Source organism: Melospiza georgiana, chromosome 14 (assembly GCF_028018845.1).
Source record: "Melospiza georgiana isolate bMelGeo1 chromosome 14, bMelGeo1.pri, whole genome shotgun sequence".
Lineage (NCBI taxonomy): Eukaryota > Metazoa > Chordata > Aves > Passeriformes > Passerellidae > Melospiza > Melospiza georgiana.
Genome location: NC_080443.1, coordinates 7791169 through 7815196, shown reverse-complemented (window position 1 = coordinate 7815196; position 24028 = coordinate 7791169). Strand labels below are relative to the sequence as shown.

At 44.5% G+C, this 24028-nt stretch overlaps 1 protein-coding gene across 1 annotated transcript; it reads left to right on the top strand.

Moving 5' to 3' along the window:
* Nucleotides 1-10757: 10757 nt before the first annotated feature.
* SHCBP1 (SHC binding and spindle associated 1) lies at nt 10758-23375 on the top strand. The gene is made up of 13 exons (XM_058034133.1): nt 10758-10820; nt 12022-12210; nt 12726-12841; nt 13441-13649; nt 14432-14524; nt 15240-15473; nt 15580-15745; nt 17002-17122; nt 20037-20168; nt 21050-21168; nt 22005-22091; nt 22533-22674; nt 22920-23375. The coding sequence occupies exons 1-13, from the start codon at nt 10817-10819 to the stop codon at nt 23237-23239; spliced, it is 1932 nt and encodes a 643-aa protein (XP_057890116.1). The 5' UTR covers nt 10758-10816; the 3' UTR covers nt 23240-23375.
* Nucleotides 23376-24028: the final 653 nt, after the last annotated feature.

The following is a 24028-nucleotide window of genomic DNA, read 5'->3' as shown; positions in this document are numbered from 1 at the left end:
TCCTCTTTTATCTTCCTTCAGCTGTTAATATTAACACTTTGATTTAACTTGTGATTTCATGTATACTTCCTTTCATGTTCCAAGCGACCTCATCTTGTTTATGAAAAAAATTTTGAAATGCTTTCTCCCTAAGCATTTCAAAAAAGTTTTGACCTTTCAATCAGGAAATTCAAGGATTTCAATGTGTGTGTATTTATTATGTCTGACTCATTAAAAAATAGCTTCTGACATTGCTCTGCATTTTTATAGCTTTCAAATCATCACCTCAACAACCTGTGTACACTGTCTATGAGTCAAACCCCAGATTTGAGTGGAATATTTGTTTGGTCCTGACCATGAAATATTTAAAAGGTGGTCAGAAGAAAAAAGTGATCTGGGAGTTATAGAAATCAATAAGACTCTTCTGCATTTTTTTTCACACAGCTTCACATCCCAGTCTAAATTTTCAGTGAATTTTGTGTCTTTACATTTGTTTCTCTGCAGAGGTATTGGTGTAAATTACTGAATTCCACTGAGATGATGCAGTAGGTGCCTCCCAGGGTTAATCAAGACACCAGTGTTTGGGGTCTGTGCTTCCCAAAGCCTATCCAGAGTGACCTTGCCTTTGAACAACCTGAATTAGATGCCTGAAGTTACTGTCAGTACTCACCCATCCATGTCTGTCTGATGGGACACAGTGCAGATCCATCAGATTAATTTTTCATCTTGCTTGTAAGAAGGATGATGAAAAAATCTGCTGTATTAAAATTTGATACTCATCCTTTGATGATGAGTTCAGTTTTATTATTTGTACAAAGAATGTAATTGAAATGGAGTGGAAACACAGGTGCTGCACTTCTAGCTATGTAGCGAGCTTGTCATCTCATCATAGAGATTAATGAGTTTTCTTCCACCAGATCAACCTTCAGATTTTCTCTGATGCAGCAATAGCTTTATTTATTCCATGGGCAGGGGGAAGAATTTTGGTGAAAATTTCAAGGTGAAAAGGGTATAACATTTCTCAGCTACTCAGAGGTGTTACACCCTACATTGATCACGGCTGATCCATGCTGGTTTTTATGAGAGGTGACACTATGGTAAATGAGAAAATATGTTACAATTGCTAATGATAGATGTTATTGGCATTTTTCTCTTCATCACCTGTGTAGGTTTTCAAGGCCTCCTTACAGTTAGAATCAAGCTCTGATGCATCTGCTCAGGCTGGGACCACCCTTTTGAGCTGAGCCTTAATGGGAACACGTAAACAACCAGAGCTTATTGGCTCAGAAGGATTTACTCTGTAAGAAAAAGCTCCCATTGCCTTCCTTTGAAATACAACATCATCTGTGGAAGTTGCCTGTGTGTCTCTTCTGCACCTTTTGGTTCGTTGTGTTTTGTTTGGTTTTTTCCCCTGCTAGGATTCTCCTCTTCACTCATCACACAGAGGTTGTGGCTGCACAAGAACTTTTCATAGAAGCAGAGACGCACAATATCTGGGATTTTTGGCAACGATTAGGTCAGTGGTATAAAACCAACCAGAAGGTGTCATCTTAAAATATTTTTCTACGTAGTCAGCTGTGACATGAAACTAAGGAAAATAAGGGTTGTTTTGTTCCATGTTGTGTTGTGCTTGTTTTGCTGTCCCCGTGTTTGAGTTGCATGGTTCCGTTCCCCTCACGCTCAAATGGCTCTGCCCAGGCTCTCCCTCCCCTCCCCGCTCTGTGTCAATCTCCCCGGTCCCCACGGTCACCCGTGGATCCATTTCTGCTCCTCCCCGGTTACCCCGGCACCCCAATGGCTCCTTCCCTCCGCTCCGCCCCCGGGCCCTGCCAGTCCCTCCCTGCTCCCTCCCTTTCTTCCAGAAACTTCTCTCCAGGGCTGGCAGTGATTGGCCCAGGGGCGGGGGCCGCTCCTTTAAGCTGCATCCATTGGTTTCCCTGTATGTCAGTCTCATGTGCCCCACTCCCCCCTGCATTCCCATTCGTCCCTGCACCGGTTCCACCCCAGCCTCCCACTCCCTTTATAAACCCATGTGCCAGCGCTCGTGTGTTCTTCGTTTGCTGGCTCCCCCGGGTTTCATTAAATTCGGCCTTGTCCCAAAGGGAGAGCGCTCTTTATTTCCTGTTCTTGGCAGCTTCTAAGCGGTCTCGTCCTTTCCGTGGCAGCCCCAGCGCTGGGTGTGCCCGAGGCGCTGTCCCCAAGCCCGGCTGTGGGGACAGTGCCCCCCGTGCTGCTGCTGGCCGGCCTGGGCCAACAACAGCGAGGCCGTCGCTGCTGCAGTTCCCTATGGTCATGGTCTTTGCTTTAACTATGTCTCACAATTTGAAATGTGCTGACAGCAGCTTCATTTTCTCGTTCAAAATGTCACACAGATTTTGCTCCTAGGTCGTGTCAGGAGGGATGCTCCCTGAACAGCCTGTGTTTTCCTCAGCTGCAGAGGCAGCCGAACAGCACATTGATCACACATCCTGAGCAATCTCCACTCCTGTTCTAGTTTGCTAACAAGGCTACCTAAAACCAGCAGAGCTGCTTCCTGCTTTAAATGAAGCAGCTGACTTTTCCAGATGCTGCTTCTGTGGGCTCTGTGTCTCCATCTGCTTTGGTTGCAACAAAACCTTCCTGTTTTGAAGGATCTGTCTCTATCCCCAGATGATCTTATCTGACCAGCATCTCTCTTAAAAACCAACAAACTGTGCACAGAAATAATTTGGGCAAGGTTTCCTGTTTCTGAGGTGATATTTGCACTTTTAAATTCTGTAGTACTTGAAGCTCATGGCTCTGCAGTAACTGTTAAGGATGTTAAACCTGCAACAAGGGCCATGCTGAGCAGCTGCTTTGCAGTGATGCCTGTATAACTTAGATCAAAGTTACAGGGTGCCTGTATAGCTTGAGTTATAAGATATGTATGTAATCTGATGTCAGTATAACCTAAATCATGACTTTTTATATGTCTATATAATCTGATACCTATCTAACCTGAATCATGGCTTTTTATACTCATACAACCAGATATAAATAACTTTTTATGCAATGTAATGGCTACTATATGGTTAAGTAGTTGCTTAATGCTGAATAGACAAAAAAAAAAAAAAGAAAAAACTCCTCAGGTATCCACCTGCTTTAGAGGTAGATAAGTACTAATAATAAGTACTAATTAGTACTACTAATAAAGATAGATAAGTACTAGAGAGCTAATGAAAAAATGGGAAGTGCAAAGCCAGTTAGCCACAAAACACTCACCAGTGGCACTGCAAGAAACAAATGCCTGCTCTGTAGACATTGTTCTATGGGGATTTATTTTCTGCCTAGCTTTTGGGCATCAGGAGGGAAATGCTTTAGAAGAGAGCAGTAGTGCGAGGCTACCTTCTTACTTTAGAGTAAGAGATATTATATGATATGATATATCATATTTTGTTACTTATGTCCATGGCCTCAGAAAGTTTAAATTAATAAAGTCATGAGTAAAGTATAAAAACTTACCATATATCTACAGTATTTAGGCTAACCTGACTTCCCTAGAAGTCAGTCCCTTTTCTAGTCACAGGTAAAATACTTGCTGTATTTTTCTTTCTAGTACCTAGGAGAGGGGTTTTGTATCACTTGGGCTTTTTTTTGGGGTGCAGCTGTAATCTGCTCTGTTACTGATTTCATGTTGTCTTTTCCTAGACTAAGGTTTCTCTGTGCATGTTTATATGCACATATACAGACACACCTGAAATGCATTTTCTGTCCTCTCTTAAAACTCACGGCTTTTGCTTGGATTGCTGCTACTGCTTTGGTCTTTCAGCCCCAACTTTTATGCTTTGTCCTTGAGTTTTGTCTGGAGGACTTTTTGGTTTCCATGCAGTACAACAGCTCAGTAAGTGGCATTGCAGTGTGATTCACACTGAAAATAACAGCCTTGGTCCTGGCCTTTTATTAAGAGCCACTGCTCTTTATCACTGCCAAGTATGTATCAATTCTGGCAAGGACTGAATTGACAAGTTGTTTTTACCAGGCTAACTGGACAAGTGATGAGTACAGAAACTCCTTTCAGTTTTTCCAGTGAAATATCTGGGACATTTCATTTTGACCTATTATAAAATTTGAAAAGCCAGGCCTTGTGTTGGTACTATCAGAGTTCTGGAAAGAGCAGTGTTTGATTAACTCAAGGAAATAGCTGCAGATCAGGGTGGATATAGAGGCATATAGAAGGTAAATGTATGTAAACATGGGATATTCCATTTGGGACCATGTTTATTGGATACAGTTAGAGAAAACCACTTGCTGTTATCTTCCTCTTATCAGTAGCAGAGCTCTGAACACAAACATTGTCTCTCCCAGCCCCTCTCAGCCCTATCTTCTCAGAGGTGAAAGATCTGCCTCAGTGCCAGCGTTAACTCCTGGACAGCAACACCTTTGTGTGCTAGGGGGAGTGAGGACTGTGCCACTTCTGGGCAGCTTTGGAGAGGAGTCTGTGCTGCCTTGGCAGAAGCAGCACCTCTCACTGGGCACATTTATCAGAAGCACATTGATGATAAATTCCTGTGGAGGCTTTTCGGGGCATCAGCTGGTTTGCAGTGCCTGCTCCCTCCTCCAGGCTGCAGCAGGAAAGCAGGAGCTGGTGTGTCACACAGGGAGCTGTGCTGGGGATGGTTGCTGCCCCTGCCCACATGGGAACCTCACATTTCTGTACTGGGAAGGGAATTAATGGATGGAAGGAGTCTGGCATGAAAAAATCAGTGACAAGCACAGCACATGCCAGGGTGTGGTTACAAGTGCTGCAGGATGCTTGATAGCAAGAGAAGGATGTTAGTAAAAGATGCTTTTTATGGACAAGATTTGGAATGCTGGAGTTTTACCTGTCTAGAAGGAGGCTGCATATTTAGTGAGTTACAGCTGAGATAGGAGACAGGCATGAACAAAGTCAGCCTTTATTTGTCAGCATGTCAAGGACACACAAGAAATAGTTTTCATCCCTGGGAATACCACACTAGCAGGCACTTCCCACCCAGCTGGGCACATCCATGCTTCCCTGTGCCACCAGCTCCTGGAGCAGGTGCTGAGGACACCACAGAATCCTGCCTGGGAGCTGGGGGAGTTAGGCCACCCTCTACTGCCTGTGCTTTAATGCAGCTTTAGTTGGATTTTTATTGCTTGTTTCCACCAAGCTTTGTTCCAGCCACAGGTGGGGCCACTGATGTTTGGAATCACTGGGTCACATATTCTCTTGTTTTATAAACCACAGACCTTTGCATGTACCCCAGTACCTGCTTTACTGAGCAGGAAACCTGTATTTTGTCTGGAACACTTTTTTTCTTGAAAGACCTTCAACATATTTTTAAAATGCCCGAGTAGCTACAGAATTCTGTTAGAACAAGAATTGGCTTTGTCATTTAAGTGTGTATGTAGTTATGGGTGGTGTCATTATTGGATCATGCAGTAGGATCATTGTGATTATGCACAAATTGCTAAGCAGATTGCAGAAAACTGAATCAACACCAGAAAAGCAAATGCACAATTCCAGTGTAGTCTGCATTCTCTCTTGTGGTTCTCCTGCCCAGGCTGGAGTGTGTGTGTCTTCACTGCAGGGAGCACAGTGACACAGCTCCACCCTCCCAAGTGCCATCTGCTCATAAACCCCCTGACAAGGGTTTGTCAGAAACCACTTCAGGCTAATTCATCTCTTCCCTAACACACTTTGGTAGCTAATTTTTAAGACCTAAATCTGTTATTACTACACATTAGTTGTCAAGATAACAGCGCAGCTGTCCTCTGGAAAAAAGAACCTCAAGTACTTGAACTATCACAAAAATATAGGAGAATTGCCTTTAAATGGCCATGCTCAAAATTTTAACTGAGATAAAAGGAAGTGTAGATCAAAACAACACATCCCATCTCCAGCAGCTGCATTCTGTTGCATCATTAGTAAATTTAATTTTGTTTTGTTTACAGTGAATGAAGAGGTGCAATGATCAGGCAAAATCACTAGTGCAAGTGATTTTTATTCTCTTCAATCATGCCTTCTTCCTGACATAATTGTGCCCAACAATTTGTTGCATTCTGCATCTGGTGTTATTATGATTTCATCTTTACATTTAATCACTGCATCTTAGCTGTTCTTTCAAAGATGTGGTCAGCAGCTCTGGAGGGGCAGGAAGTTGAGGAGTCAGTAATGGCAGTGAAAATTTTGACAGTAATAAGGCAAAACCCAGCATTCACTCTGTTATACAGTGCTAAATGCCTGATATATGAATCTCGCAGCATTAGTCATAAAGCTGAAGCCTGTTTACAGTTTCTGGTTTTGCCCAAAGCCTCTATTTATTCCCATCAATTCTTAATTTCAATTTTAACATCTGTTGGAACAATCTGCCTGCCTATTGTTTCTCTCCAAACAAAGAGAACATTTTGTTGTGGGCTGTGTTCCTATTGTGCTCTGCAGTCAGTTGAGGAACACCTTGCAGGAGCCTTGATTTATGCCTCTGGTGCTCCTGAGGACTGAGGCATCTCAAAAAGAGTTTCCTGGCTCTTTTAAGGCCTTTTCCCTGAGATATGAGTACCTGAAGAAGGGCCCTTCCCAGTCCCAAGGGAACATGTTCAATAGTTTCTGTTGCAGGTGAGTCTTAGTCAAGCACTCTGCATGAACTTGAATTTCCATTATTATGTAGAGTCCCATGTAAATCAGTGTCTAGATTGAAAGTTCCCTCAGGTGAGAGCACGGCTGTGGTGCAGATATGTCTCAATATGTGTAAAATAATGGGAAGGGAAGGGAAGGGAAGGGAAGGGAAGGGAAGGGAAGGGAAGGGAAGGGAAGGGAAGGGAAGGGAAGGGAAGGGAAGGGAAGGGAAGGGAAGGGAAGGGAAGGGAAGGGAAGGGAAGGGAAGATAACCCCCCATTTATCTTAGATCAGTTTTCAGCTGCACCCAGTTCTACTGAAGCATTCTCACAGAATGGGTAAGGTTGGAAGGACGACTGGAAGTCATTAATCCAATCTCCCTGCTCAAAGCAGGCTCTCCTAGAATGTTCCATTGTTTGCTCTTCAGTGGATCTTGAAAACAGAACTGCAGTATCCTCTTCAATGAGCAAAAGGGCTAAAATCTCTTTTACCACCTCCTTGGTAGGAGGACACAAGAATTTTGGAAGCAGTAAAGTGAATTGCAAGAGAAGAATTGTCTATTAACATGAAAATCCAAATAAGCAATGAAGTTATTGGGTTTTTTAAATATAAAGTGGCTGTTAGAACAATCCTAAAGCCACCCAGTATCTTCCTGAAGAAGCCAATATTGAGAGGATTCTGAAACAAGTTGAGAACAGGTTTGAAAAATTCAGTTGCTTTTCTGGTTGAAATCAACGTATTTAGGTTTATAATGGTTTAAGTTTATACTGTTACAAAAGAAAATCTAAAAACTGAAGAGATTCCTGTCAAAGAACACCAGTTATCTAACCCAATCTGTAATAAGCCAACTAATTAACAGCAATCTACAGTTATGTGACACCATTCATCCCCTGCCATAGAAGTGGTTTGCAAATGCATTACTGAAATATATACAGTAAAGAATATTATCTGCATTTTGCAGTGCAGAAATGGAGGCTTAGAAAGACTCCAGAGATTGCCATGGCAACAAAGAAAATGTGTGCCAAAACAAGAAAGGTATAAGGAATCTTTTACTGTCTTATGTGGTGGTCTCCTTCTACATTTCTTGTGTGCATCCTTGTTTCTTTCCCATTGCTGTCTTGGCTCAGCTTCTTATTCCCCACATTTCATAGACATTTTCTGATTTGCAAGCCTTATATTAACTAATAATTTTTTTCATTGCATGTAATTAAATAATTTGTTGTAGTTTAAGATTGCCTTGTACTAAGGCACGGTTAAGAAGTTACTATTTTAAGACATTTTAAAGCACAAATAGTTTCTGCTCTCAAATGAGATTTGGTTATGTCCACAAAAGAGAATTAGTGCCAGCAGCAAATTAAAATGGAAGAGATTTTTTGTTTTATTTTGGATAAGGACACTGGCTAAAACACTCTGCTGTTTTTCTTCAGGCTTTTAACTCTGGATCAGATTTTCAGTTGGCATGAGCAGACATTGTTCCAGGGAGATCACAATGAAGGTCTGGCTGAGAGTGGCCCAGTGAGTTTGTCATCCCCTGTACTCCTGTGGATGGGTGGGTTTTTCACAAGCCCACCCAGGGAGGGCAGGGATATCCTGGCCCTGCTGGCTGCAAGCTCCTGCCTGGAAGAACTGGAGCCACCAGGGCTGCCCTGTGGAGAGCTGAGGCTGCTCTTACCCAGTGGGTGTGTTGGCACCAGGCTTTGAGCTATCACTGATGCCTTTGTGGCACCTGCATTGGAATACTGTGATCTGTCTGGGGACACCCAGGTGAGCCAAATCCCACTTGTGGGGTTTGTTTTACCTTTGTGTTTCTTCAGTTAAAATTTCTGAAATACCAAAAGACAATTAATTATCTTTTAGTAGTAAGCCACTAGTTCTTCTCTGCATTTCCTTGGGTTTATGTAGCTGTACTTGTGTAAATTCTGTAAAGCAATTAATGACCTTCTGTGATTTTCAAACTCCATTTGCTATGTCAAGTTTTGAAGTATTTCAGATTTCTAAAGACAGAGTTCTGCATATAAGCACCCTTCACTGCTTTAGTATTTCAAGAGAAACAGGAGGTGAAAAAAATCTGTTTGGGGCCTAAAATAAGGCTGGGGATTTTAGAAACATCTCAGTGATCCATCTCATTCACAGGATTAACAGCAGTGAGATTTCATTCAAACGTGTGAGAGCTGAGAGCAGGGAGTGAGGGCAAGAACTTTCTCTTCCTCCTCTCAAACTCAGGAGTGTCATTGTTCCATGTGGAATACTGCCACTCCTCTGGACTTCACACAGACCTGGTCACTCTTACACAGGAAAAAAATAAGCTTGGGAAAGAGAGCAAAAAACAGCTGAGGTAAAAGGGAAGTGTGCTGTGCAAAAGGGGACTGTGAGTTGCCAGATGAGGTTCAGGAAAGCACTAATTCATGCTCAGTCATAAATTGGATGGATAAACATTGCAGGGAGAAAAATAGCTGAGTTCAGGGAAATACCTGATGGCCTGCACTCTGCATGCACATGCAAGCTGGAAAGTGGAAGGTTTCCAACAATAAGAGCACAGTTTCTATTTCCAACATGAGGGGAAGGAAACCGACTGCAGAGGAGTTTATTGACCACATGGAGCTCAGGATGTCCGTGACACTTGCAGCAGCAATCACTGGCTCTGGAAATCACAGCCAGGGCTGTGTTTCTTTGAAGTAAACCAGCTCTTTACAAGGACTGGGGGGTAATTAACCAAATAGTGTGTAAGTCTCATATAACGGGACACAATCTGCCCCCAGCTATTTTGTAAACAAAAGAAATAGGGGTAAATGGGTTGTTCTGATCTCTGCATTGTGCCAGTGTTTCACCTTGGTGAGGAAAAACTGATCTTCCCACTGTAAGACCTGAGGAGCCCCTGAATTCATTGTACCTCTTTAGGGGGAAAATAATCGAAACATCTAAATATGGGAACCTCCACAGTCGTAACTTTATGGTTCTATAGTTACTCATCCACCAACACCCCCAAGTCTTTCTCCCCAGAGAAAGACACTCTCTGCCCAGCCTGTATCTGTGCAGAACCTTGCACTTGGCTTTGTTCAGATGCTCAAGGTTGGCCAAGAGGCCCCTTTCAACCTGTGAAAATCCCACTGGATGGCATTCCTTCCCTCCAATTAAGTACTTAAAACGTGCCAATTTAAAGACACTTTATTTACAAACACACTCTGCTTTGAAAGCCTGACCTTGCCAATAAGCTTTTGGGAGGGATTCAGATGTTTAACTGTAATTTTTAACAAATTGTGATAGATAACAACTATATGTCTATGGTTAAACACCCGTGCCCATGGTATAATGGTAAATTCTGACAACATTCAACAGAAACCTCTTGGGGACTAAACTGTGAAAAACGTCAATCACTTGTTTTTAAAATTTTAAAAGTTTAATAGTAATAAAATGGTTATAAAAATAGTAATACAATTAGAGTAATAATAATTTGGACAAATTGAATTAGGACAATATGAGACAATAGAGACAAAGAGTTATGGATGTTCGGGTACCTTTACTGGGCAAAGGTACCCACGTTAACTAAAAGATTAACCCTTACAAACAATAGCCTGTTGCATATTCATACACTTCAGACATGATGCATAAATTCCACTCAAATACAGGATTCTGTCTGGTCATGGTAAACTTCTTCCTCTGAATCCTAACAGCACCTTCAAGGCGGGAAGAAGTTCGTTTCTTCTGATAAGAGGGCAATAAATTCTTCTTTGAAAGATTTAAGTGTCCTGTGGCTGCTATTTGGCTGCAAATCCTTTCTTTAAAAAAAAACATTTTACATAGCCTAGTTTCTATTTTAACATTTTTTTTATTACTCAAAGCTATATTTAACACACTACTTAAGAGAATTAATACAGCATTGGTGTTTGGGGAGCGGGCACGGTGACAGCATTGGTGTTTGGGAAGGGGGCACGGTGACAGCATTGGTGTTTGGGAAGGGGGCACGGTGACAGCGTTGGTGTTTGGGAAGGGGGCACGGTGACAGCATTGGTGTTTGGGGAGCGGGCACGGTGACAGCATTGGTGTTTGGGGAGCGGGCACGGAGCGGCTCCATCGCTGTCGGAAATCCACGGCAGCCCTCTCGTGGCCGCTGCTGTTCCGGCGCTGTTGCCTTGGCTCTAATCCCCGCGCCCTCCCTGTCACAGCCGGGAACTCGCGGAGGGGCCTCGGGAGCAGCGCTGGGGATGACACAGGCCGGTGTGTCACATCCTGATCAGGCGCTTGATGTGTAAGAACCGGCCGGGGCTGGAAGCAAAGGAGGGCTGCCCGGCGCTCCAGAAAATGCCGTTCTGTTAGTTGTGATCTGGGGTTCTTTTATTTGTTGATGATTTTTTTCTTTTTTTTTCCTTTTTGACGGTGCTGATTGTTGGGTGCCTTTACATTTTTTGCGGTTTGGCCGCTTCTCTCCGGGCGCTGTGCGTCCGCTCTCGGCAGGGATGGCAGCCTGCCCGGCCGCCAGGCTGAGCGTGGGGCGCCCGTTGCCGGCCGGGCCGGGGCGGTTCGTGGGCTCGGCCGGGCCGGACGGGGGAGGCTCCGGAGCGGAGGGGCCAGCGGCGGAGCGCCCCGCGCGCCAACGGCCGCAGCTGCCGACGGCCAATCAGAGCGGGGCGCCGCCTGCCGAGGGCCAATCAGAGCGGGGCGCCGCCTGCCGACGGCCAATCAGAGCGGGGCGCTGCCGCCGCTAGCCAATGCGGGCGCGGCGCTGGGGCCGGCAGTTGCCCGGGCGGTTTGAAGCCGAGCGGACGGAATGGCGGAGCCGAGACCGCAGGGGAATGGCCTCGACTCGCTGGCTCCCGTCCCCGCTCCCGTCCCCGCTCCGGGCCCCAGCCCCGGCCCCGGCCCCGGCCCCGTCCCGCGGGAGCGCCCCGAGCAGGCCGAGGGTACGCGCTGCGTGTGCCTGCGGGCAGGGAGGGCGCGGGGAGCCGGCAGGGCAGGGCAGCCGGTAGGGTAGGGCAGGCAGCGCCCCGCGGTCGGGCGGTGCCCTAGGGATGCAGCGGCGTGGAGGAAGCAGGAGGGCCGGGCAGGTCAGGCCGGGCTGCCCGGGCTGCTCCGCCGGGGTTCGGGTCCCCGTGGGCCGCGCCCGGGCACGGTAACGCCCGCTTGGCCGGACCCGCGGCCGCACCCCGGCTCGGCCCGTGGGCACCGCGCTGGAAACGAGGGCTCTGGAAATGAGCCCTACAAATCAACTCTAAAATGTGGTGGAGGGTTTTTTTTCCTGTTAATGGTTAAGTTCTGGTACGTTTCTCAGTGCCTACCTCGGCGCTGCAATGGGCAGCCAGGAACGTGTGTGGGTGTGAAACGCTTCCCCAAGGGTCAGTTCGGGCGTGCTGTGGAAGGCAGGTTCAGGCTGAGCTGATCTTTGGGAACAGAGTGATGAGTGGTTGTGTGACAGTTTGCGGGATTTGCTTTATTCCCGCTCCTCTTCCCAGATCCGCAGCGGGAAGATGCCGACAGTGACTGCAGCGCTGACTCCTGGAGTGACTACGGCAGCCGGGACAAGCCAGGGACTACTTTGGGAAGGACTGTGCCAGACGGGAATGTGCTTTTCCCGGATATTTTTTACACCGATCATCTTTTGTTTTACGAGCGATTCAGTGCTTACCAGGATTACATCTTGGGTAAGCAATTTTTTAATACAAAAGTAAGGTAGTGTTAGTTTTCTTGTAGTAACTTTAAACAATTCAGTTTCAATGAAGTCAATTGTATATATTAAGCTGTGAGATACTTTTAATAAAGGGGACTGGAAAAGATACAGTGTCCTGCCTGCTTATGCTGTAACCTCAACTGCTCTAGCTGGTGGACCAGGAGGCAGCAATTTTGATATAAGTAACTAAAATGTGAATGATAGAAAGGCAGAACTGTTAGTAAGTAGTGGATCCTGTGCCTTATTTTAGCTGGTCTTCCTGAATTTTTTTTTGTGTATTGTAAATCTGTTAAGATAAGGCAGTGGCTATGTGTTTAATACCATTGTATTATCATTTATTTAGTACTATTCTGTTATCATGAGCAGAATGAAGTCCAACTTTAGAAGTGGTAGAGGAACATTTCAATTGTGTTGACTTTCATTCTGCAGTGATCTGGAGGAGTTTCCTTCCAGTCCTTGCATAAATGTGGTGTCTTTGCTTTGTTGTAGCTGACTGCAAAGCCTCTGAGGTGAAGCAGTTCATAGCTGAGTACCTGGAGAAGGTTCTGGAGCCCTCAGGCTGGCAGGCCATCTGGCGCACCAACGTCTTCGACGTGCTCGTGGCGGTGAGTGCCTCGCTGCTGCTCGGGCGTTTGTCTGCCCTGAACACAACTGACCTCTCTAACAGACTTGTCTGAGTCTCTCCATGTCCAAGTCTTGGATGTTCAAACTGGCAGTTCCATCATGTGGTTGAGGAGGGAAAAACTTTTTGGTCCCTCAGCTCTTTTCTGCCCAATTAGTGACAAAATGGCTTTCACTGGCCTGAGCTCTTTGGATTGTTTGTATCCTGTGAGCACTTTGAAAAATGACCCTCAAAGGAGTCCCAAAGGGCTGTGAAGTATTGATTTGAGTTTGAGGATATTGCTTTTAGCATTTTTTAAAAACAGCAGCACAAAAAAAAAAAAAGGAATAGGGAAAATCAACTTACTTGCCTTGTTATGAGCATTATGAGGGATTTGACTGAAATTTTGCATATGGAAAATGCTCTCTAGCTGTGAAGTTGTGAGAAGCTTGACACTTCAGCTGAGGAGATGGCCTTGGCTGTAAGGTGCCACTTGTGTGGGGTCGGTGGGGACCAGCATGGCCCTGACCGAGGCCCATCCCGTTCCCCTCCCTGAGCTGGCTCTGCAGTTCTGAGGGATTTCGGGGCTGTTTGTTCCCACAGGTGGTGGATGTGAATTTCCCAGCCCTGAAGGCAGTTGTGCAGCTCAGTGAGCCGTTCCTGTGCGAGTCCCAGGACAGCAGCTTCACCCTGCAGTGCATGCAGGAGCTCCTGGAGCTGAAGGAACGTCAGGTCCTGCTGCAGGAGCTGTTTGTTGTGTATGATGAGTCAGGAGGGTTTGACCAGACAGCACTAGCCATAGAGCATGTCAGGTAGGACAACTGCACCCTGCTGCTACCCAGTGGGCTCTGTCCTGAATTCTTGGGCCATGCTGGCAGCCCCACAAGCCAAGCTTTCCAAAGTCAGTCTGATGACTGGTGCTCTGAGGAGACTGCTTTCCCTCTCTTTTTCCCTACAGAGTTGTTTGGACTGTATCACCTGTAGACTAATACAGTGTTTTTTCTCTTCATTAACATTTTTTCTGGATTTTCTCTTTTTCTTATCCCATTGTTCTTTCTGCATTTTGCCTCTTCCCCTAAATTTGCTCTTTATTCTTTCGGTGTCTTCACATATTCTGTTTTTTTCTTCTTTATCATCTGTCTTTTTTCCACTTCCTTTTCTTTCAGGCACTACATGCTGTTTGAAACCTCTCTACAAATAAGCTGTGGGACTGGACAAAAAAAGCTAAAACAGGAGGAATGACTTACATTGTCAGAAGGAGAGCTTAGCTGAAGGGTGATTGGCCAAAACCAAACAACCAGAAAGCCTCAGAATCTGAAGAGTGTCAGTCTTGCTTTTCAAAACCAGGGCTTAGCTGTTCACTCCCTTTTGAGGAAGTAGAACACGGGTTATTATGAATTTTGAGCTTAGACACACAAAGTAAAACTCTTTATGCAGGCAAGCAACAGGCAGGAAGGATGACTGTGTGTGTACTGAGCAGCCTAAGGGACAGTAATGTGAATTTCTAGAGAGAGGTGAATTCTCAGCTTGGTTACCCTGTGTTTCCAGCTGTTGACTCTGCTCTCCTGTGTGATTTAACACTTTGCTTCCCAAGGTTCTTCTACCGCTGCATCTGGAGGACCTGGGACGAGGAGGAGGAGGATGAGTTTGATTACTTTGTGAGATGTGTTGAGCCCCGACTGAGACTGTGAGTGCTACACCTTGGCTGTTCTTAGGGCAGAACCACTGGAAGTGTCATGTGGGAACAGGGACTCACAATTAGGTGTAAAAAGCCCCTGTTGATTTGTAAGCCAAAGCAAGTTTAACAGCATTCACTGTCTGCTGGTCAAAATCTTGTATGGAAAAAGATCACAACTGAGGCTGCCACTTGATTTCTGAGCCTTGGTGTTCCATCAGATGGTGCCCCAAACCCAGCAATAGTCATCCTCACACTCATAGGAGTTTAATCCTTATAAAAGCTGGCATGGGATGCTCCACTTTAACCTCTGGGCATGAAATAAAAACCACAACAGAGCTGAACGTCAACAAAAAATTGTAAATTGATGATTATCCAGGAGGAATGTGTGAATCTTTCTGTTATTCTAGTAAAGGCTTAGGTATTACCTTCTAAATTGTTACTGATTTTTTATGGCTGTGCTTAAGCCTTTTTTTTTAGGGTGAGTTTCTGATAGTAGACAATCTTTCAAGGTGGGTGGGCAGCTGTTTAGAAAGTAAAATGTTTGTGTCTGTTCAGATTTTTTTGCTTTTGCTGCTTCAAATAAAATGGAGCAGTATTGATGTAGACTGCAGAGAACCTTGACTCAAGTAACTGATGCAGAACTCCTCAGGTTCTCTCCAGCCTCATGTTTGGTCTGTGAGGATTGTGCATGTGCCCTGTGCTGACCCCTTGCTCTGAACTGCAGGCACTACGACATCCTGGAGCACCGGGTGCCTTCTGGGCTGGTAGCTGATCACCAGAACTTGTTATCTCAATGTGAAGAGCTCTATGAGAAGTTTTTAAATGTGAGGAGCACCTTATCAAGCAGTGATTCAGACTCAGAAGCACTAAACGTTTCCATGGTGGAAGGACTAAAATTGTATGAGCAAGTGGAGCACATAAAACAAAGGCTAAAAGTGATTGAGAATCCCCTGCTGAGGTAACTGGTGGGTTTGTGCAGGGAGGAGGCTCCTGAGGGGAGTCACAGAACTCAGAGGAGGTGGGGACAGAAGGAGGAGCTGTTGGCTCTGTTGCTTTTGTTGCAGGTATGTGTTTGGTTACCAAAAATACGGCAGCCTCCAGGCTAAAGGACTGAGGTCAACGGGTGCCAAGGTCATTCATGTTGTGCCCTGGAACATGAAAGCAGATCTGCTCCAGCAGTTGACAAGAGACAAACTTTGCCCAGAATCTTGCGGAACCTTAGAAATACAGGTGCAGTAGCAGGAATTGTCTGTCTGCTAATAGTTTTCTCTCTCAAGAAACAATGTGGAAGGATAAGTTAATTTACCACGTGCAAGATACTACAGTGGTGGGGTTGTTTTGTCAGTTCAAAAAAAAAAAAATCACTGTAATTTAAACAATTAGTGGTAAAATTGTATGATTCAAATAATTTCTTTTAATTCATTTGTGCCTGTTGAGTACTCTATACAAGCAGCTTCCTGTGTGTAGGAAATGAGATGAACCTCTAATAACTCTATAATGAAACACTGTAAGGCATGACACTTTTTGTAGTTTTGAAATGCCCATGTCTTTTGATGCTGCTGCTAATGATCTAGGGTTTGAAGGAGGAAGCACACATTTCTTGCTTTGGTACTGTGTAGGAAATACATTTATTTTAGGAGCAGCCATGTTTAGTTTTAGTGAATTCAGACAAGACTTGCTACTTCAGCAGTTAAGAGGAAGCTGAATTCCTTGGACCCAAGTGAAACGATTTGCTGTGTTCTGATCACATTAATGAATTACAGATTGCCAGAATGGAGTGGTGGGGAAGGTCCTGGAGGAACTTTTAGGCTATAAATCTGATTTTCTGACTTGGCAACTGAAAAAGTGGTCTTATTATGCTTACCCTGGAATTTGCTGGAAAGCAATAAATGTGTAGTTTTTATTTACTATTTGTTATTCTTCAGTATGGAATCCCTCAGTAATGTTTTTTAAGGATATCACCCTACCCTCTTTATCAAGGAAAAGGATTGTGTGGGCACTATTTACTACTGTGGTATTTGAACTCTGTTTGGGGGTGACTCACACCAGGAGCAAACACAGGAGTATTCAGACTAACTCTGATCTGAATTGTTTGCTTTTTATTTTATTTACTTTCTGTCATCTATTTCTTCATGGCAAATTCATGTCAAACCACTTAGACACAATTGAAGTGTTGGCCTGGAACCAAGTCCATAGTGAAGTTTGCTTTGGGGTGCATGTGCTCTTTTATTTGTGTATGCCCCAGTTTTTTCCTGGGGGAATGGATGTGACACAAACATCCAAGTCATGTGTTAAGACTGGTTTTGTGTGCAGTGAGCTAGAATTCTTGAATTCAAAGTAGAAATTTTGTATTATTAATGCATTGAAAGGGTTTCTTTGAAGCAAAAGCAGCAACATTTAATTGAAAGCAAGCTCTACAGGCATAAATGCATCCATTTTTCCACATTCTTTGGGAGCTGATTGGTTTTTTTTTTTGTCTTTTGCAGTTTCACCGTGATCCCCTGGCAGCTGTGAGTGCCTGCTATGAAGGAGACAGAGTCATCATCTGTCCTGGCCATTATTTTGTGGATGGCATGTTCTCCATTGCAGATTCAATAGAACTAGAAGGTAGCAGGTTTGCTAGTCTAAAGGTCCTTAAACAAGCAAATGGGATGTCTTAAACTGGCTCTGTGTAAGGATTTACTCTTTGCAGAATTTACCAGGAGGTTTTTTCTTCAAAGTATTCCTGTTTCTTCTGTAGAGCTGTGCCTAATGCAGGGTGGAGTGAGCTGTTTAATTAGCTTTAGTGCAGATAAGCTGCAGATTTTGCTGATTAATAGCACATTCATGATTTCCTCCTATTTGTCTGTATAAATGGTGATTATATAGGTAATAGAGAGGATTCAACAGAAACATAAGGGACTTGTTGGTTGTAATAGTGGAAACAGAGAAGTAATTCTGAGAGGCTTCTACTAACTTAGGAGTGGTTGAGAAATGTCCTTGTTGTTCTCTGAGTGTCTGACTGTGCCTGAGGGCAGCCTGAGCCCCAGAGCTGGTGCAGCCCAGGGAGTGCAGGGGCAGGAGGTGCATTGGGATTTACTGATCCTTGCTGATTTACTGAGGGGGAGCAGGGGCTGCCAGCCTGGCTCTGCACTCAGTGAAGCACGTGGGTGGAGGAAGCAACTTTTGATTAACACATTTTTTTTTTTCTGCACAAACAGAAACAACAGATGTGATTTTAGGATTTTTTCTTGCAAAATATTTGTGTTTTAAATACTTCTGCTTTGCCTAGGATATGTTGCTGTCTCTCCCTCATAATTGTTGATTTCTCAGTGTATCCCTTTGCTTTAGGCAGGCACACACTGTTGCAGTGCTACAGTCTGTTTATCACTGGGCTTATGCAGCTGTTCAGATACTTATTTAGTTGCATTTTCATCTTGTCAAAGCTTCTTAATGAGAAGAAGGCTGAGGGTTTAATTTCCTGCTGTTCTGGACTTTATTTTTCTTGCCCTTCTTGTTTTATGAGTCATTTTCATTCTTGTCCATCTCCAGTGTGTGTTTGATTTATGCAGACACACATTGTGATAACCAGTGCACCTGCAGGACAAGGGACATGGATAAAGTGCTTTATTTATCTCAAGAATGACATTGTTCTGAAATTGTGTGTGGTGCTATTTATTGCTTTTCTAGCTTTGAGGAAACTGAAATACAAATGGTGCAGTAGCACACATTAAGGATGAGCTGCTCTATTTTAAGAAGCAAGGCATATAAATATGTATTTTTAGTTCAAACCATGCTCTGAATAACAAGTGCTTGTCAGGTATTTAATCTTCTTATAAGGACTCCTGTTAGATAGGGAATTATACCAGTAGGAGCAGCCAGGAACATTTGAAGTAGGAGCATCAAGACAAACTCTGCTGGCACTAATCTGAGCAGCTGGCTGCTTTGGTGGCTTTTTTGGGATGGAGGGGTGACTCATGAAAGATATGTCACTTTGCTTAGTGGAGCTTCTATTTTTTCCCAGCTACTGTGCAGTCAGTAGTGAGGTTGAAAGTATGGAGATTAGTAAATCAGGGATAAATAAAACCTCACAGGAACTAAATAAGGTTAAAGCAGTAGCAGCTGCAGGAAGTGATAACTTCCATGCCAGACAAGAAGGTGTTGCAGAGGCACCAAAGAACTTCCCTTCTGCTTGTGCCATGGCTGGGAGCCTGCAGCATCAGCTGTGACAGTGGCACTGGGTGACAGTGGGTGACAGAGGCCTTTGGCTGCTCTGGAGCCCCTCAGGCAGGGGCACAGCCCTGCTGGGCAGTGAGCAGCCCTGGGCAGCAGGTGAATCTTCATTCCAGAGCTGCTGCTTCACAGGTGAGGTGTCAAGCAAGCTAAAGGCACTTAGAGAACTGCAGGCACTCTGCAGATAGTCATTCCTAAAACTCCTGCTTTGGATAACAACTTCTTTCTATAGTGAGAAGTTAAACTTGTGCTGTCCTGTGCTGCTCTCTTTTTACATGCTGGAACTGCCCTGTGCCACCTCCTCTTCAGGGGTGACCATAAATCAGTGGCAGTGGGAACAGATTTCTGGGTAATATAATGTGTTGAAGTATCAATCACTTAACTTGGCATTAAATGGCCTGTCTTTAAAACTTTCTGCCAATTCTTGTTCAAAGCTTTTTATTTTCATTTTGTTTTTAACTTTTCTCCTTGCCTGTGGCACTGTTTATTTATTTCTGTACTTGGTTAGAAGCTGGCATCCTGCTTGGGCACTTATCTGTGTGTGCTTTCAGCAAATGATAGGGCTTGTGCTGCTGTAATGGATGTGGCATTATTGCTTTCCTTATCATGATTCTTGTCAGTGACAAGCAATAAAAGCTTTACATGCTCATAAATTTTCCTGTAAGTGCTTAAATGCTGACAACTGTGGATGGTTTAGTAAATCAATGTTGGCATGTGCTTGTGAAAGCTGCTTTTTAAACTGAATTAATCTGGAAGCCTGTGCAACACAGGAGCACTGAATTTTCCCCCAAATTCCATGTAAATAGGGAAGCTGAATGAAGCATGCTAACAATATCAATCCCTCTGCACTTTTTTTCCTTCCTCATGTTGTGGTGTGACTGCTTTTTCCATCTGTGTTATTGGGAACCTCTGCCTGCTGTGGTGAACCTCTGTCCTTTGAGAGCAGACTGGAGATGCCTGTGTGTCCTCAATTCCTGCATCTCCCTGCTCTGTTGGTAACTTTTGGGAGTGAGAACTTTGGCATTGGCAAAAGGGAGCTCAGTTACCCATTTGGTCAACTTTCTGAGATAACTTTTGCATTTTGTTGTGTGCCATTCAAGGAAGGTAACTTTTGAGTTTAGTTTGGAGTTCCTGTACCTTGGCACAGAGGGGATGTAAGGAGTAGTCTGGCCACTTGTTGAAAATCCTATTCAAGGCATTAAAACATCAAGCTTTAAACTTCTGTCATGGATTTAAATGTCTGTTATGTCCTGAGCACCTCATTGTCACCAGATGTTCTCTGAGCTTGCATCTCTCACTCTGCCCTTAGGCTATGGCCTGCCCGATGATGTCGTGATAGAAAAACAAGGGAAGGGAGACAACTTCTTTGACTGTACAGGAGCCAACGTAAAGATCTCCAATCTGAAGTTAGTGCAGCATGATGCTGTGGAGGGGATTTTAAGTAAGTGTAAAAGCATCTTGATTTTTTTGTGACTCTTTAATAATTAGTGTTAAAGCTGGAACCCAGTGTTGCAGTTTTCAATATTTTGTTAAAGAGGAGCCCTACAGGTATACATATCGAGCCTTCCCCCTCTTTTTTTTAACTTGCTTATGATGTGGAAATCAAAATAATTTCTGTTTGTACTTTCAAGCTCTTGTGGCTCTTATGCTTTATTCTTCTGCTGGGTTAAGATCATTAACTTGCTCTTGTTGTGCTGTTAAGGCAGCCTGACTCTGAGTGTAGCACAGCCTGTGTCAGGCTGCCTGGAAATGGAAACAATTCCGTGCACAGCAGAGCCCCCATGGCAATGCTCAGCTGTAGCTGACCCAGCCAGTGCTCCAGTGAGGAGCAGCACAGGCTGTAGGAGTGCTGTAGAACTTTGTTTGCAGCACCTTCAAACTGACACTCAGCTAAGTCTGAGTTGTATCCAAGTTTATTGGCTGTGGCCTTGTCTTTGCAGAAGGTGCTAGCTAGTATTTCTTCTCAACAGACATTTGGGTTTTAAACATGTTAAAATGTTTAACACTTGTATGCATGTATTTAATATCTTTTGAGTCCAAAAGTCTCTTAGGAATGTAATGAAAAGAATTATTGCTGTCATCAATAAAGAAGTCAACCTGTAAGACAGATCTCCAACCAGGGCTCCATTGTAGCAGTGTCCCTGCTTAGACCAGAAAAGCAGCACAAGTTCAAACCACACATAAGCAAATCACTGAATTGAACCTGAAGTGGATAAAATGAAAATATCATCCTGCAAAGCTGCTGCAAGGCTGGGTATCTGTAAGAGAGGTTTGTCTTTGCAGAACTGGTTCATCCAGCAGTAATTGTTTCTGTGTATGTAGATGTGCATCATGGGAAAACAGCCCTGGAGAATTGTGTATTGCAATGTGAAACCACTGGAATAACAGTGAGGACATCAGCTGAGCTACTGATGAGGAACTCAGATCTCTATGGGGCAAAGGTACACACTCATTCTTAACTTTGGCTTATTTCCCGATTTAAAATAAAGGTTTCTCTTTGGAAATAATGCAGTCAGTCACAGGGTGGCCTGTGTTGCTCTGGAGAGAGCCTTTGCAAATTCATTTTGGACAGCTACATGTTACTGAATCAAGATTGGTCTCGGGGGTCTTGTAGCCTCTTATCAAGTCTAGTGAAGTGTTTCATGCTGATTTGTGTGTGATGATAGCAAAGTGATGCAGTAAGAGGGGACACCTGTGAAATAACCATTGCTGCATGGCTGGTACATGTCCTGCAGTACTTCTGTAGTGATTCTCTGGTCTCTCTGCCCATAGCCAGTTTTCTCATTTCTGTTTCTGCAAGTGAAATGCTCTTTTTGGACACCTGTGATTCTTACAGAGGGATGCTAAACACAAAAATGGACTCTGATACTCTTTGGGTATTTTGAAGAATGATGGAGCTTGAGGTATTGAGAGGGAGACTAAAGCACAAGCAAGTTCAGCAAGGCTGTTCAGCTGCTCCTGAGCAGGCCTTCATGGACTGCTGCCCCATGCTGTGGGGCCTCAGCCTTGAGTACTGCTGCTTGAGATGGGGAACAAAGCTGTGAAGCTGGAGGGGGGACACAGTTTTGCATTGTGCAAACTGGTAGGTGAACACAAAGATTTGCCATGGAGTGGTGGAGTTCAATGGAAGATGTGCCTAAAACTCCTTGTGAACTGCTACCAACTGTGTCTTATAGGGTAAAAATGTGCCTAAACTCCTTGTGAACTGCTACCAACAGTATCTTGGGTAAAAATGTGCCTGAACTCCTTGTGAACTGCTGCCAACTGTGTCTTGTAGGGTGCTGGTGTGGAGATCTACCCTGGAAGTGCGTGCACCCTCCTGCACAATGGGATCCACCACTGCAAGGAGGGAATACTGGTCAAGGTGAGTCCCAGTCACTGGTTTGCCAAAAGCTAATTAATCACTGCTGCAATTAGTGCTAGTAGGTTTGGGTTGGCTCAGACCCTGCTGTGCTATGCTGGAACTCTTACCTGTCACACATGATGCTGGCCTTGCACTTGCCTTTGATCCTTGCTGGATGAACTAGTTCTGCAAAGCCAAACCCCTCCTAGAGACAGACAGCTTTGCAGTATGGTATCTTCATTTTTATCCATTCCAGCAATTACCTAGTTTTATTTCTTATCTGCCTTTCACTAAGGAGAAAATCAGAAAATGAGAAAGGAGAAAATGCCTTTCACTATGTCTCCTGCGTAGGCAAATAATCCTGCTCTAGCTAATACAGAGAACTGATTCTACCTAAAACAAAAAGATTTTTATGTCCCTATTGCTGGACATGACATGTTAGATTTCTCTTTTGTTCTGTAGAACTTCTTGGATGAAGTTTATGAGGCTCCCAGGATAACCATGGTTAACAATATGATCCACAATAATGAAGGCTATGGTGTGGTCCTAGTTAGACCAGCAATGCCCTCTGAAATGAAGGATGCTGCAGCACAGGAAACAACAGGTACTTTACTTTTCTTAGAAGAAACTCCTGAAACTACTAACTCTAGGTTTTTGGATTGCATGCTTTGTATACCCAGGTTTTTGGATTGCATACTTCCTAACTTTGAAATTTGTGGCTGTCATGAAGTACATGAAGCACCAAAGAGTGGGATGAGTTGACAGTGATTGAAGAAAATTAATTCCAGGATTTTTTAATGGTGTGGCTGCTTTGCATGACTGTTGATGACATTCTGTTTCCTGCCTTAGGGTGCACACAACCTACCCAGGCAGGTGATGAGGCAGCCTGTGCAGAGGGCTCCAGGCAAGAACAACCTGGATGTGTAACTGATGAGTTGGAGCTTTGTAAGCGAGCTCAGACTTCTGAACAAGCTGAAAACAACTCTGAAATTGCCAATGTACTTGGGGCTACTTCTGCAAAGAAGAGACAGATACGCAGGAAAAGACTGAGTGAACTGGGATTTACAGAAGCTGATGACAACTTAATGTCACAGGAAATGTTTGTTTCTGTTGATGGCAATCAGTTCAAATGGAATGGGAAGGGAAGTTTTGGTATCTTTTTTTTCTGACTATCTTGCCTCCTGCTGCCATTGCAGTAGGATTTGTACAGTTATTAGTTAGGTCACATGCCAAGAGTTGTGTTATGGTGTTATGCTTTTATTACCCAAGTGTAATCCCTATTAAAGGACTGGGGCTTAAAACTCACTTGGTTCTTCTGTCCATCTTCTCCACACCTTCAATCTCCTGGGTGAGCTGCCTTTGTGATGCACATGTAGTACTTCTCTTGCATTTCATTTTAAGCCTGGCTGAACTCTAGACCATGTCTTGTCTCTGTTTTTAAAATCAGTTTTATTACCAAAGGGTCAGGTTGGAGGATCCACAGTGTGTCATCTGGTCTTACCTCCCTGCTCCTGCAGGGCCATCCCAGAGCTCATGGCACAGAGTTGTGTCCAGGATTGTTGTGGAATGTCCCCAGTGAGGGAGACTGCACACCTTCCATTGGCAGCCTGGTCAGTGCTTGGTCACTGCACAGGAAAGTTCTCCCTCACTTTCAGGTGGAACTTTCTGGCCATCATTTCCAGCCTGTTCCTCTTGTTCCATTGCTGAGAGCCTGGTCTGTGCTGACACCTCCCTTTGGACACTGACAGACAGGGATGGAGTTCCTTCTCAGTCATCTCTTCTTGAGGCTGAGCAGCCCCAGCTCCCTCAGCCTTCCCTGCTCCTGTCCCCTCACCACCTGTGTCACCCTCAGCCGGCCCTGCTCAGGAGCTACACGTCACTGTGGCACTGGGGAGCCCAGAGCTGGGCACAGCCCCCCAGTGCTCCTACCAGGGCTGAGCAGAGGGGCAGGGTCACCT